The sequence below is a fragment of the Danio rerio genome, chromosome 20 (genome assembly GCF_052040795.2).
Source record: "Danio rerio strain M-AB ecotype USA chromosome 20, GRCz13ab, whole genome shotgun sequence".
In the NCBI taxonomy this organism is placed as follows: Eukaryota; Metazoa; Chordata; class Actinopteri; order Cypriniformes; family Danionidae; genus Danio; species Danio rerio.
The window spans coordinates 56,706,814-56,721,357 of NC_141040.1; the positions used below are offsets into that span (position 1 = coordinate 56,706,814).

At 36.0% G+C, this 14,544-nt stretch overlaps 2 protein-coding genes across 7 annotated transcripts in view; both read left to right on the forward strand.

The window, feature by feature from the left end:
* arhgap39 (Rho GTPase activating protein 39) overlaps positions 1 to 14,544 on the forward strand; it is a 297,080-nt gene that overhangs the window by 156,776 nt on the left and 125,760 nt on the right. The gene's annotated exons all lie outside the window — the stretch shown is intronic.
* Positions 1 to 14,544, forward strand: part of gfus.2 (GDP-L-fucose synthase, tandem duplicate 2) — a 33,487-nt gene that overhangs the window by 3,435 nt on the left and 15,508 nt on the right. For 4 of the 5 annotated variants that reach the window (XR_015517570.1, XR_015517569.1, XR_015517571.1 and 1 more), the window contains 3 exon segments: positions 6,353 to 6,489; positions 12,092 to 12,206; positions 12,649 to 12,777. Coding sequence is in view for 1 of the 5 variants with exons in the window: in NM_001003528.1 (NP_001003528.1) it covers positions 6,353 to 6,489; positions 12,092 to 12,206; positions 12,649 to 12,777 (381 nt within the window). In the remaining 4 variants the exon portion in view is untranslated. 5 annotated transcript variants of the gene reach the window in all.

Here is a 14,544-nt window from a genome sequence, read left to right on the forward strand (position 1 = left end):
AGATATCTAACATAAACAATAATGAACGATACATTTATTAAAGAATTTATTCATCTTTGTTAACAAAGTTATAGAAAATACATGGTCATTTATGAATACAATGTTGTGTACTGAAAAGTCATTAGCCCCTTTCACACAGTGATACCGGTAAATTTCTGGAAAATTTCCGGAACGACTTTACCGGTATATTGAAAAAAGCGCTGTTCACACAGGCGAGGACGTTACGGAAATTTTCCGGAAAAGAGCATTCACACATCCATTCCAAAATACAGATAAATTCTGACATCATTCACCACAAATGAGCTTTAAACGGCTGCGCTTGTGTTTGTAAACATTTGACTAAATTACAAACTCTGTGGATGATCAATATTGTGAACAACTTTCGCAGGATCACTTTCTCATGTCGAGATGTTCATAATATGTGCGTGTGCAGGCGCTCACAGGCGCACGCAAAGCTTGAAGGTAAACAAACAACGGCTTATCATAACAGGGTCCCCGCGGGTCCTTAAAAAGTCTTAAAATGTCTTAAATAAAATTTTCGATTTTTAAGGTCTGAAAATGTCTTAAATTCTGTAATTTTCCATAAGGAGGTCTTAAATTTCATGTGGGATCTTAAATATCATGTCCGACTCGTCTTATGGCGGCAAATCAATGCCAATATAAATCGAGCGCAGCGGTGATGTTTGCGCGCGAGGAGAAGTGAACCGTGAGCAGATTACAGGTCTACACGCGAGAAAACTACAGCTCGCGAGCGCACAGGGGATCTTCACGCGCGCGCTCAACTGATCCAGCGCGAGAAAACAAGTCCCGCGCGTGCACATTATCATCTGTGCGCACGATGTACGCTCTCGCGAGCGAGGTCATGCCTACAGCGCGCGCGCGATCAGTTCTCTCCGCTCGCTCGCTGGTTCTTCTCTCTGCTCGCGCGAAACAGTTTAGATTTTTGTGAGTCCTAGGCGGGACTTGGTTTTCTTGTTATCTCTAACGCTATTGGCTACTCTACCTTTCCAGAAGTTAGCCGGGATTGGACGCAGGTAAGCTAGTTTCCCCGTTAAATAAAATTATATAGGAAATCTTATCATAATGTCACAGTGTGAAACATAGACTTACTTTCTCAGTAATAATAGGTGACGACTTACTTTCAATAATGAGATATTTCTTGTAATAATTAATCTCATAATAATGCCTATTCTTACCATCATGACCAAGTCATATAATGACATATCAAAATAATGAGATATATTTCTGTAACAAACTTTATTACTTGGGAGAGAAAGAGAGAGTTATACCATGTGGCAAAAGATCTCTCCATTAAACAGAAATTGGGGAAAATATACATGGGCTATTAAATCAGGACGAATAATTCAGACTTTAAATGTGTTTTGAACCATTTGATGAAGTTTAGCACCTACATTTAAACTGAACTCAAACTAAACGTGTTCAAATTTACAAAAATCTTTTTTTTTCTAAGATTCATTGTCCTTGACTCATTTTCTGTGAAGAACAAGTCAGAATAAATTGGATGGACAATAGTATACAAAATAGGCTATACATGCATGCAGTGCATAAAGTACAAAGGTTTATAGTAAATATATTGCCATTAGTCTGTTATTCCACTATACAGTTAAAGTCAGAATTATTAGCCCGCCTGAGTTAATAGCCCCCTGTTTATTTTTATCCTAATTTTTATTTAACGGAGAGAAGATTTTTTTCAACACATTTCTAACCATTATAGTTTTAATAACTCATTTCTAATAACTGATTTATTTTATCTTTGCCATGATGACAGTAAATAATATTAGACTAGATATTCTTCAAGACACTTCTATACAGCTTAAAGTGACATTTAAAGGCTTCACTTGGTTAACTAGGCAGGGTAATTGGGCAAGTTATTGTATAACGATAGTTTGTTCTGTAGACTTTCGAAAAAAATAAATAGGTTAAAGAGGGTAATAATATGGACCTTAAAATGGGTTTTAAAAAATTAAAACAGCTTTTATTCTTGCCGAAATAAAACAAGAAAAAAGTGGGCTACTAATTTTGACTTCAACTGCATATGTGACCTTTAAGATGTGGGCCTGTCGTATAGAAAGTAGTATTTATATGCCTCTGAAGTGGAATGATGTAATGGATAGTGAGTAAAGCCAAACGAAGATTGTAGAAATTAAATTGTTGCTCAATAGGTGGCGATAAAAACCCATCTGAATGTCTGTCACTGTATTTTTAATGTTTAATTGGGCTAATCATTTTTGATTGAAGTCTTTATATGCAGGTTATTCAATCATTAACTAAAAATGAGATTGAAAAATATATATAACATATATAGATATATATATTTTACACTGATCTATATTACAAACAATGTTAACAATTATCTATAAAGATAAATTAATTATAATTATCTATAAAGATCTAAAACGCAAATAAACTCTTCTGAAGACAATATTTCCTAGAAAGATCATCCCCAAGTGTAATAATGAGCACTGCTGTTGTGGTTAATAATGAAGTAAAATACAACAAACCAGACAAGTGCTGCACGGACAAATCAAATGGGTTCAGAAAGTCATGTTACAAGAATGCAAGTCATTATTTTGGATATTATTTGACTGTTTCTCGAGATTGAATCCTCATTAAGTTCATAAAGTTCTCAGAAAGTTTCTTATGATTATGACTTGCAAATTGTATATATATTTAACGGCATGATCTTTTAACTTGCGTCCAATCCCGGCTAACTTCCGGAAAGGCACAGTAGCCAATAGCGTTAGAGATAACAAGTAAACCAAGTCAACCAAGTAATCTGCTCACGGTTCACTTCTCCTCGCGCGCAAACATCACCGCTGCGCTCGATTTATATTGCCATTGATTTGCCGCCATACTTCACCACATCATTCTGTGTTCACACTGAACATTTTCCTGTTTTTTTTTTTTAGGTAAAGTCTTAAATTTTCATTTTAGAGGACTTAAAAAGGTCTTAAAAGGTCTTAAATTTTTTGTTAAAAAATGTGCAGATACCCTGCATAAGCATCTCATCGATGATTATTTACACAGTTGGCATTAAGAAGAACATATAAACGTGATCTGACTAACTTCTAGCAGCTAAATGTGTCTGGAAACATATTCAAAAGCTTTTATTCTCACAAACCGCGCGGACGTAAATGCGTCTGACTGTTGTGATTGGCTAAAGCAGACGTCTCACGTCAGCACGTTCTAGACGTGCACGCGCTTATTACGGCAATCTTCCTTCTGCATTCACACAGCGCAGCATTCCGGCAAATTACCGGTAATGTTACAACTTCTCTTTCCGGAAAATAGCCAGAACGAATTTACCGGTATTTTCAAAAAGGACCTGTTCACACATACAACCTTTCCGGAAAATTGCCGGCAATTTTCCGGAAAGGTCTGTATGTGTGAAAGGGGCTATTGTTAATTCGTTAACTCCCAGAGCATTAACTAATGTTAAGGAGCACTTTTTGGATGTTAATAATGCATTGGTTAACGCTAAACTATGATTATTAATTAACGCTGTACACATATTGTTCATTATTAGTTCATGTTAGTGAATACATTAATTAATGGAGCATTATTTTAAAGTGTTACTAAAATATTTAATAAAATCATTCAGATTTTATCCTGTCGAGCTGTTTTTTTGCAGAAATTTAAGTGACATTAAAATGTCTAGTGTACTGTAATATACAACAGCACCAAGATAATAAATAACTTCCAATTATTAAACATTTTAAATACAATTTTTATAACCTTTTAACATCAAATGTTGTTGGGGAAAAGATTAAGGTCTCCTAATGCAACCAAAAAGCAGAAGTAAATTTTAAAAATATGACGTAAAAATGTTAATTTACTGATATTTTTTACCCCCAACACTGTGTTTTTCTTCCGCAGAGCATTTAGGATGATATTATTGGTTCTTGGTGATTTATAAAATGTCATCGTAAAAACATTTGTATGTAAAGCTAAATGAATATTTGGTTTCAGACTGTTGCAGAAGTTCAGTTATTCACAGGTTTTCAGACACCCTGAGGCTAATTTCAGTGTCACTACAATTGCAGAAACTTTAAACATTCGCAGAAGGAAACATGATCAGGGTTTCTGCTTTAAACCAAATATCCAATTTCGTGTTTTTACTTCAATGACTACAAAGCTGAATGTACATGACATTTAATGGACGTTAAGGCAGGCTACTGATGGGCTAATGCATTAAAATAGTATGTTAAAATAATAACATAAGCGTGAATATTTAGCGTGAATATAATTTTTCATGAGTTTAATAGCAGCTATGAGAGCAACAGTGGATAATTTACCTCAAGTTTTGAAAAAATTAATGTGGTTCTCAGTACTGTTTGCGGTCAAATCTATTCAAATTGATATTATGTAAAGAAAATATGATATAAAAAAGTGACATTATGATAAATGGACACAGAAATGTAAAGCGACAAACCAAAAACTCAGTGAAATGTTTCACCATTTACTGCATTTTAAATGATAACAATAGTAACTAGTTAAAGTTTGAGGACAAACTTTATGGTGGCTTGAGAAATCCTGTTGAAGTAGTTTATTTAGTTTGAAAAAGCATCAAGTTGGCTAAAAGAATGTTTAAGATCCCTGCAGTCAACAACGTGACCACTTTAAAGACTGAAGCAAGTCAGTAAACAGATTTAAAGTTGATCCCTGTGTCTGAGGTTGGTAATAGCACAAAACTAGCATGACTGTAGCATGCATTAGCATGATACTAGCATGTATTAGCATGATGCTAGCATGAATTAGCTTGATTCTAACAAATTAGCACGTTATTAGCATGTTGTTCGCATGATTCCAACATGAATTAGCATGTAACTAACATGATTCTAGCACAAAATACCATGTTATTGGCATGTTTCTAACAATGATTAGCTTGTTGTTAGCATGATTCCAACTCAAATTATCATGTTTCTATCATGAATTAGCATTTTCCTAGCATGTTATTAGCATGTTTCTAACATTGATTAGCATGTTATCAGCATGTTTCTAACATTGATTAGCATGTTGCTAGCATGTTTCTAACATTGATTACCATGTTATTAAAATTGTTCCAACATAAATTAGCATGTTTCCAGCATGAATAAGCATGTAACTAACATGCTTCTAGCATAAATTAGCACATTGTTGGCATGTTACTAACATTAATTAGCACAAATTAACATGATTCTAGCATGAATTAGCACAAATTAGCATGATTCTAACAAATTAGCACATTATTAGCATGGATTAGCATGTTGTTTGCATGATTCCAACATGAATTGGCATGTTTCTAGCATGTTTCCGACACAAATTAGCATGGTGTTAGCATGATTCTAGCATGAATTAAAATGTAACTAACATGATTCTAGCACAAATTACCATGTTATTGGCATGTTTCTAACAATGATTAGCTTGTTGTTAGCATAATTCCAACACACATTATCATGTTTCTATCATGAACTAGCATTTTCCTAGCATGTTATCAGCATGTTTCTAACATTGATTAACATGTTGTTAGCATGTTTTTAACATTGATTAGCCTGTTATTAACATTGTTCCAACATAAATTAGCATGTTGTTAGCATGTTTATAGCATGAATTAGCATGTTGTTAACATGATTCTAGCTTGAATTAGCATGCTATTAATATGATTCTAACATGGATTAGCATTTTGTTAGCATGTTTCTAGCATGAATAATCATGTTGTTAGCATAAATGAGCATGTGTTCGTATGTTACTAGCAAGATTAGCATGTCAGTAGCATGTTCGAATTGTTAGCATTTTTAGCATCATAAGTTTTAGAACAGCTAGTCACTGTCTGGAACAGTTGCTAGGGTGCTGAAATTGGTTGCTAGAGAGTGGCTAGTAAGTCTAAAGGTCATCAGTGGTTGGCTGCTGGCTCGTCTGGGTTAAATGAGGCCTGACTCTAGTCTGTAGGACAGTCTGATGCAGAGTTATGAGCTCACAAAGTGTGACCCAATGTTAAGTCTATGGGACTTTTCGGAAATTTCCGGGTAATTTTTTTAGAAAACCAAAAGTCGGATCAGTCAGAAAAGATATAGCAACAGGAGTCAGATCAGTCTGAAGGTCTGACGAAAGTTTGAAGGCTGTAGATTGAATGGTTTAAAAGGAGATGGACATTAAAAGACGGAAGAAGAAGTTTAAGTGAGATCTAGCCACCATATTTATAGTCATGTGTGACAGTAAACGTCACCGCAACAACCCACACCTCTTCATTCTGTTCAAAAGTGTTCACCCCCCGACTCTTAAAGAAAGTTACCCCCTGAAGTGTCCTGAAAGCCGATTTTTTTATTTTTTTTTCTGTCTGTGTGTGTGTCAGGCGGACGGGCCGATGCGTGTGCTGGTGACCGGTGGCAGTGGGCTGGTGGGCCGAGCGATAGAGCGAGTGGTGAAAGAGGGAGAAGGAAGAGAAGGAGAAGAATGGATATTCCTGTCATCCAAAGAGGCCAATCTTGTGTAAGTAAAGACGTCACACACACATTCTACACAAAAATCAACCATGCATCACATATATAACAGTCATGCACCGTTTAGAAAATACACATGCAATATCCATAACCGTCACTCGACTGACTGAGCTGATAAGGTTAACATTTTAGTGCAGCCGTATGTACAGTTGAAGTCAGGATTATTCACCCCCCCTTTGAATGTTTTTTCTTTTTTTAAATATTTCCCAAAGGATGTTGAGCCGATTCAGGAAATCTTCACAGTATGTCTGATAATATTTTTTCTTCTGAGGAAAGTCTTATTTGTTTTATTTCGCCTAGAATAAAAGCAGTTTTCAATTTTTTAAACACCATTTTAAGGTTAATATTATTAGCACCTTTAAGCTATTTTTTTATTCTCAAAAGTCTACAGAACAAATCATCATTATACAATAACTTGCCTAATTACCCTAACCTGCCTAATTACCCTAGTGAAGCCTTTAAATGTCACTTTAAGCTGTATAGAAGTGTCTTGAAGAATATCTAGTCTAATATTATTTACTGTCATCATGACAAAGATAAAATAAATCAGTTATTAGAGATGAGTTATCAAAACTATTATATTTAGAAATGTGTTGAGGAAATCTGCTCTCCGTTAAACAGAAATTGGGGAAAAAATAAACAGGGGGTTAATAATTCAGGGGGGCTAATAATTCTGACTTCAGCTGTATATTATTAATAGAATATTGATTTACTCAGAAGATTAGAAATAGCTGCTGTTTAGTAGGTTGTTGAAGGGATGGTTCAGCATCCCCTGTGTGCTTTTTAACATTTATGAATTTCTTGTGTTGCAAACCAAAATAGATATTTTGAAGAATGCTGGTTGCTGGAACCCATTGACTTCCATAAAAGAATAGAAAAATGACTATGGATGTAAGAGGTGTGAGCCTACACTGGTCTCACGGTTCGGTTACGATTATCATGTTATCGATTTGGTTCAATTCGATATCTCAGTGCATCATGGTGCATTGACGATGCTTTCCATACACAATTATATTTTACTTCACAGCACAACACTGGAGCAGCTCTATACCCTCACCAGGGTGCTCAAGGGTTCATGGGAGTATGCCCAACCAGTCCACATGTGTTTTGTGGACTTGGAGAAGGCATTCGACCGTGTCCCTGGTGGCATTCTGTGGAGGGTGCTCGGGGAGTATGGGGTCAGAGGCACTCTGTTGAGGGTCGTCTCGTCCCTGTATGAACAGAGTAGGAGTCTGGTTCGCATTGCCGGCAATAAGTCAGACTTGTTTCCAGTGCATGTTGGATTCCGGCAGGGCTGCCCTTTGTCACCAAGTCTGTTCATCATTTTTATGGACAGAATTTCAAGGCGCAGCCTTGGGCTGGAGGGGGTCCGGTTTGGGGACCACAGGATTTCATCTGTTATACGCAGACGATGTTGTTCTGTTGGCTTCATCCAACATGGACCTTCAGCATGCACTGGGGCGGTTTGCTGCCGAGTGTGTCATGGCTGGGATGAGAATCAGCATCTCCAAGTCCGAGGCCATGGTGCTCCACCGGAAGAAGGTGGTTTGTCATCTCCAGGTTGGAGGAAAGTCCTTACCCCAGGTGGAGGAGTTCAAGTATCTCGGGGTTTTGTTTACCAGTGAGGGAAGGATGGAGCGTGAGATTGACAGGCGGATTGGTGCAGTGGAAGCAGTAATGCAGTCGATGTACCGGTCCGTTGTGGTAAAGAAGGAGCTGAGCCGAAAGGAAAAGCTCTCGATTTACCGGTTAATCTACGTTTCTTCTCTCACCTTTGGTCATGAGCTTTGGATCATGACCGAAAGGACAAGATCTCGGATACAAGCGGCCGAAATGAGTTTCCTTCGAAGAGTTGCAGGGCGCACTCTTATGGATAGGGTGAGGAGCTCTGCCCCCTGGGAGGAGCTCGGAGTAGAGCCGCTGCTGCTCCACATCGAGAGAAGTCAGCTGAGGTGGCTCGGGCATCTGTTTCGGATGCCTCCTGGACGCCTACCTAGGGAGGTGTTCCAGGCATGTCCCACCAGGAGGCGGCCTCGGGGAAAACCCAGGACACGCTGGAGGGACTATGTCTCTCGGCTGGCCTGGGAACGCCTCGGGATCCCCCCGGAAGAGCGGGACGAAGTGTGGATGACTGCGGCCCCCGCGACCTGGCCCTGGAAAAGCGGCAGAAAATGAATGAATAAATGAGCACAACAGTTCTTGTATTTAAAAATATAAATATGGTTATGTATTATTTGTAATACAATTTTGCCATTTAATCCAAGCAGTCAGATATATGAACTGTCCCTTTAAAAACACAGAATAACATGAGCATTTACTGCAAATAAACAAATGTAAATATTATCCTGCTCGCTTTCTGAGCCTTGTCAAGTTCTTACACCCCTTTGATTGGTTATGTGCTCAACACAAAGAGCTGCGATTGGCTCTAATGCTCTGGCGCTGTTCACTGATGAGTAGGGTCGGGTGTCGTTTGGGTTTATTTCGATACCAGTGCTAAATCGATACTTTTAAAATGGTACCAGTACCAAAACGGTGCCTGAACCAATACTTTTTGGCAAAAAATATATATATTTTAATCATTATAATTAAACAATATAAATATATATTTATAATACGTTTAAAGTAAACATCAATTCATATTTTATGTATTTAAATTGCATTAATATATTTATTATGATCATTTGTTTGTTAGCATGAATGCAAGATTTGCATCATGCTATTAACATTACATTAGCTTAGTACTAACCTGTGGAAAGGCTGTCATCAAAATCGGGGAACACCTTTTGTCTGGGTTTGGGGCTTGTGACTACTTTTACATGGACATCAGGGGTCTAATGATTTGCCTTAATCTAAATACGACAATGGAAAATTTGTCCAACTGCATGTCCAATATTGTACAATGGATGACTGCAATTTTTTTAAAGTTGAATAAAGATAAAACAGAAACTCTTATTGTGGGCAAAACACCTGAGCGAGAGAGGGTTGAAGCAGAATTGTGTTCTCTAGGTTTACAATCCAAGAAAGAATTAAAGAACCTGGGTGTTATTTTCGATTGTGATCTCACTTTTAAATCTCAAATCAATCACGTTAAAAAAACATGTTTTTATCAATTAAGAAATATTGCAAAATTCGTTCTTTTCTATCTTTTGATGATGCTAAGAAATTAATACATGCTTTTATTTTCTCTCGGCTTGATTATTGCAATGCTATTTATACTGGTCTACCTAAGGGTTCTACAATGAAGTTGCAATTGATACAAAATGCAGCAGCCAGAGTTTTAATGAAATTGAAGAAACGAGAGCACATCACACCAGTATTAATAGAATTACACTGGTTACCCGTGCACCAAATAATAGATTTTAAGATTCTTTTATTAGTTTATAAAGCACTTCACAACATGACACCTTCCTACATTTCTGACTGTTTAACAAAATATTATCCAAACCGTTTGCTACGCTCTTCTAGTGCTGGACTTTTAGAATTTTATCCTGTAAATCGGATGCGATCTGGCGGCACTTCTTTTAGCCATTATGCTCCAAAAATTTGGAACTGTCTCCCTCTTGAAGTGAAAGAATCTCCAAGTATTCATGTTTTTAAAAAGCGTGTTAAGACGCATCTTTTTAAAATTGCGTATGAATACACAAGTTTGTAGGGTGTACGCATTTTATCTATATATAATAAACGCAACAAATAGGCTTTACTTTTTATTCTACAGCTTAAAGCATGTACTCAGATTAATGCAGTATCATATTTAAACAACAAAACTTTTTACAAAAAGTCTACATATGCGCGCGTTGTTGCTGTCTTTTCATCACGCAGCGCGCGCACTTGAACCGCGAGGGAGAGAGAGGAAACCAAAGGCTATATCAGGACATATTCTTTAAAATAATGATTTCTATTAAAATGTAAAAGGTTTTGTGATTATAATAATAACAGCGGGGCATTAAATAAATGCATATATTCCGTGGAGCGGGCAATTTGAGGAAGTTAGCTATTTTTATTTGACGGAAGAAAAAACATATGATTGGGAAAAAAAAGCCTATGCCGGTTATTAAAAAGAATCAGTCAGTATTTTCGTTTTGTAAAATAAATTCATTATTTAAGTGAAAATAATTTAGGGCAGTCCTATTTATTTTATTCATTTTATTTAGATTATTCTGCTCTTCTGTGCAAAACACTGCAGGTGCGTGAAGATGCTCTGTTGTTCTGTTCCGCTATTAATATATAAAAATAAATCAGTATTTTAAAATGCAATATTTAATGTGTCAGACACAAAATAGACACGTCAATTTGTTTAATATAAAATTAATAGTAATCTGACCAGTTCACCGTTAATAACCGATTAATAAGCGGCGGTTGTCGTTTAGCAAAATTAACGAAATGAGCATCCCTAGTAGCGATTTAATTTACTTTTTCTATGTAAGAGAACTTGATTGAAAAATAATTTTCAACATGCTTGAACCATCTACACAATGGAGTTCAGTTCTGTTTGGTTTTTCAACAGTATTTTGTTACAAAGAAAACAGAAGTGATATAGCTTTGGCTATTTATTTATTTTAGATATGGCTATTTATATTGTTAATAATTTGCATAGTTAATATTGTTCTTTGATGTTTAGTTTATAAAGATTTTTCAAATGTTATTTAATAAAAAATAGTTTTAAAAATCTTTTTTTTCCCACCCCACACGAAAAAAAAAAAAATCGTGATACGAATCGAATCGTGGGTCAAAAATCGTGATACGAACTGAATCGTGGGTTTGGTGTATCGTTACAGCCCTAATATGAATGCTTTTATTTGAAAATATGTGATAAGTTTATGTGGTCTGTTTTAATGCTTTTTTGTTGTTGTTTGTGAGGCACTTTGAGTTGCATGTATGTTGGAAAAGTGCTATACAAATAAAGTTTATTATTATTAATGATATGCTTCAGGTGTTTACATGAGCTGCTTTTTGAATGTTACATTCATGATTCCCAGTTACATGTTATAGCACACAGATCCCTCAACGTCATTGTGTGACCAACCTGTAAATGTTTCCTCCGCAGTTTGTGTCTGTGGTCCTTTAAGATAATCAAACATCACTGTTTACGTGGTCGACTCTTGATCAGAGTGTTGTCTTAATCGTATTAAAATCAGAGTACTGGTGTCCATGTAAACATGCTTACTGAAAGTGCCAGATGATGTCACAAGCTGTCAAAGACAAGTTAATTCCAGGAGCCCTCACATTTCATAAGTTTGACGTGTTTCTCACACATTTAACTTATGTAAAGCGTCTGCTGCATGTTGGTGTGTCAGAATCCTTGCTTGTAAAATATAGCTATACTGTAGAATGCTTAGTTTAAGCAAATTAGATAAAGGCGATTGTGTGTGTTGATGAAGTGAGTCGCTCACCACATGCACCGTACTGCGCGCTTTGTCTTTTATAAGCTACAATAACAAACGCCTGATATAGCTGACATCCGTATCCCTTAAAGTTGTGGAAAGAAAAGCTGAATGAAACATTTAGAGATGGTGTGAGACAACGCATACTTATGTGTGCCTTTAATGCTCAAATATAAGATTTTTCCACCAATATTTCCACTGTTTCTGTAGGAGCGCTGAACAGACGAGAGCCGCGTTTGAGAAGCATCGTCCCACACACGTCATTCATTTAGCTGCGATGGTCGGCGGACTCTACAGGAATATGAGACAGAACCTGGACTTCTGGGTAATTATATAACATGTGTACAAGTCAAAATTATTCCCCCTCCTCTGAATTTATCTTCCAAGTATATCCCAGATGATGTTGAACAGATTCAGGAATTTTTCACTGTATTTCCTATAATATTTTTTCTTCTCAAGAAAGTCTGATTTGTTTTATTTCAGCTGGAATTTTTAATTGTTTTAAAACCATTTTAAGGTCAATATTATTAGCCCCCTCAAGCAATATTAGTTTTAGATTGTCTCCAGAACAAACCACTGTTATACAATGACTTGCCTAATTACCCGAACTTTACCCTAATTACCCTAGTGAAGCCTTTAAATGCCACTTTACGCTGAATACTAGTGTCTTGAAGAATATCTAGTCTAATATCATGTACTGTCATCATGGCAAATAGAAAATAAATCAGCTCTTATGTTTAGAAATGTGTTTCTTTGTTTGTTTTCAGAGGAATAATGTGCACATCAATGACAATGTACTGAACATGTCTCATGAGTTTGGAGTGGTGAAGGTGGTGTCCTGTCTGTCCACCTGCGTTTTTCCAGATAAAACCAAATACCCTATAGACGAGACTATGGTAAACACACACGCACACACCTGTACCGCTATCTGTGTCTTGTATTTACTGTACAGACTGTATATTCTCTTCCTTTTCCCATAAACCAAAGCATCACATGAAACTATCTGCATTTTTAACATTCTGTGAGATTTATTAGCCGTAAAATGTCCCCACAAGGTCCAAATGTACTGGCATTGTGATACTTGTGGGGACATTTGGTCTCCACCAGTGTTGGGTGTAATTAGTCACAAAGTAGTTGCTGTAATTTATACATTGTATGCTTAAGAAATAGAGTACGGGACTTCATTTCATTTTTAGGTCATTTAAATAAGTAAATTAATTAATTAATTTTAAGTAATTTAACTAATTTACTTTGTTACTTATTATTAGGCCCACAGGGAGTCTGCAGACTTTTAGCCCTCCATTGAATCTATTTATTTACTTGTGTGAATGTGTGTAAGTTTATATTTAACAACTTCCTAATTCATTTCAGCAATAATATGGACTAATATGAAAATGTTTATATGATTTATGTACAGTACAGTTTGAAAAAGGAATATTTTCTTTCTCATCCATTTATTTCCTTCAGCTTAGTTCCTTTATTAAACTGGGGTCGCCACAGTGGAATGAACTGCCAATTATTCCAGCTTATGTTTTACACAGCGGATGCCCTTCCAGCTGCAACCCAGTACTGAGAAACACCCTTACACTCTCACATTCACACACACTCATACACTACGGCCAATTTAGTTCATCAGTTCCCCTATAGCGCATGTGTTGTTTGGACTGTGGGGGAAACCGGAGCACTCAGAGGAAACCCACGCCAATACAGGGAGAACATGCAAACTCCACACAGAAACGCCAACTGACCCAGTCGGGACTCGAACCAGCGACCTTTTTGCTCGACCACTGAGCCATTGTGCCGCCTCTTAACGTAATCAGTAACTGATTAATTTTGTGAAGTACCTTACCCTTGCTGAACACAATATAAGGAAACACACACACACACACACACACACAAATAGACATGTTGCTCAGAGTGAATAAAAAACTAAATTTGATGTTCAGAAACTTGACACGTCCTGTCTAGACATGATTACACGGAAGTAGGAGGAAAAAAACATTATTATCTATCTGTCTATTGACTCTCTCTCTCTCTCTCTCTCTCTCTCTCTCTCAATAATTTAATAATAAATTTAATTCAGTAATTGCTTTATTGTCATGACAAATGTTACAAATGTATTGTCAAAGCATTCATAAAGTTTACATTAAAAGAACATGCATATATATATATATATATATATATATATATATATATATATATATATATATATATATATATACACGGTTAAAGTTAGAATTATTAGCCCCCCTTTAAATTATATTTTGTTTTTAAATATTTCCTGAAAGATGTTAAAGCTAGAAATGTTCACAGTATGTCTGAAAATATTTTTTCTTCTGGAGAAAGTTTTATTTGTTTTATTTCGGCTAGAATAAAAGCAGATTTTATTTTTTAAACACCATTTTAAGGACAATATTATTAGCCCCTTTAAGCTATATTTGTTTTCTGATAGTCTACAGAACAAACCATCATTATACAATAACTTGCCTTATTACATTAGTTAAGCCTTTAAATGTCACTTTAAGCTGTATAGAAGTGTCTTGAAGAATACCTAGTCTAATTTTATTTACTGTCATCATGACAAAGAGAAAATAAATCAGTTATAAGAGATGAGTTATTAAACTATTATTATTATTATATTATTATATTATAAAAAATAAACG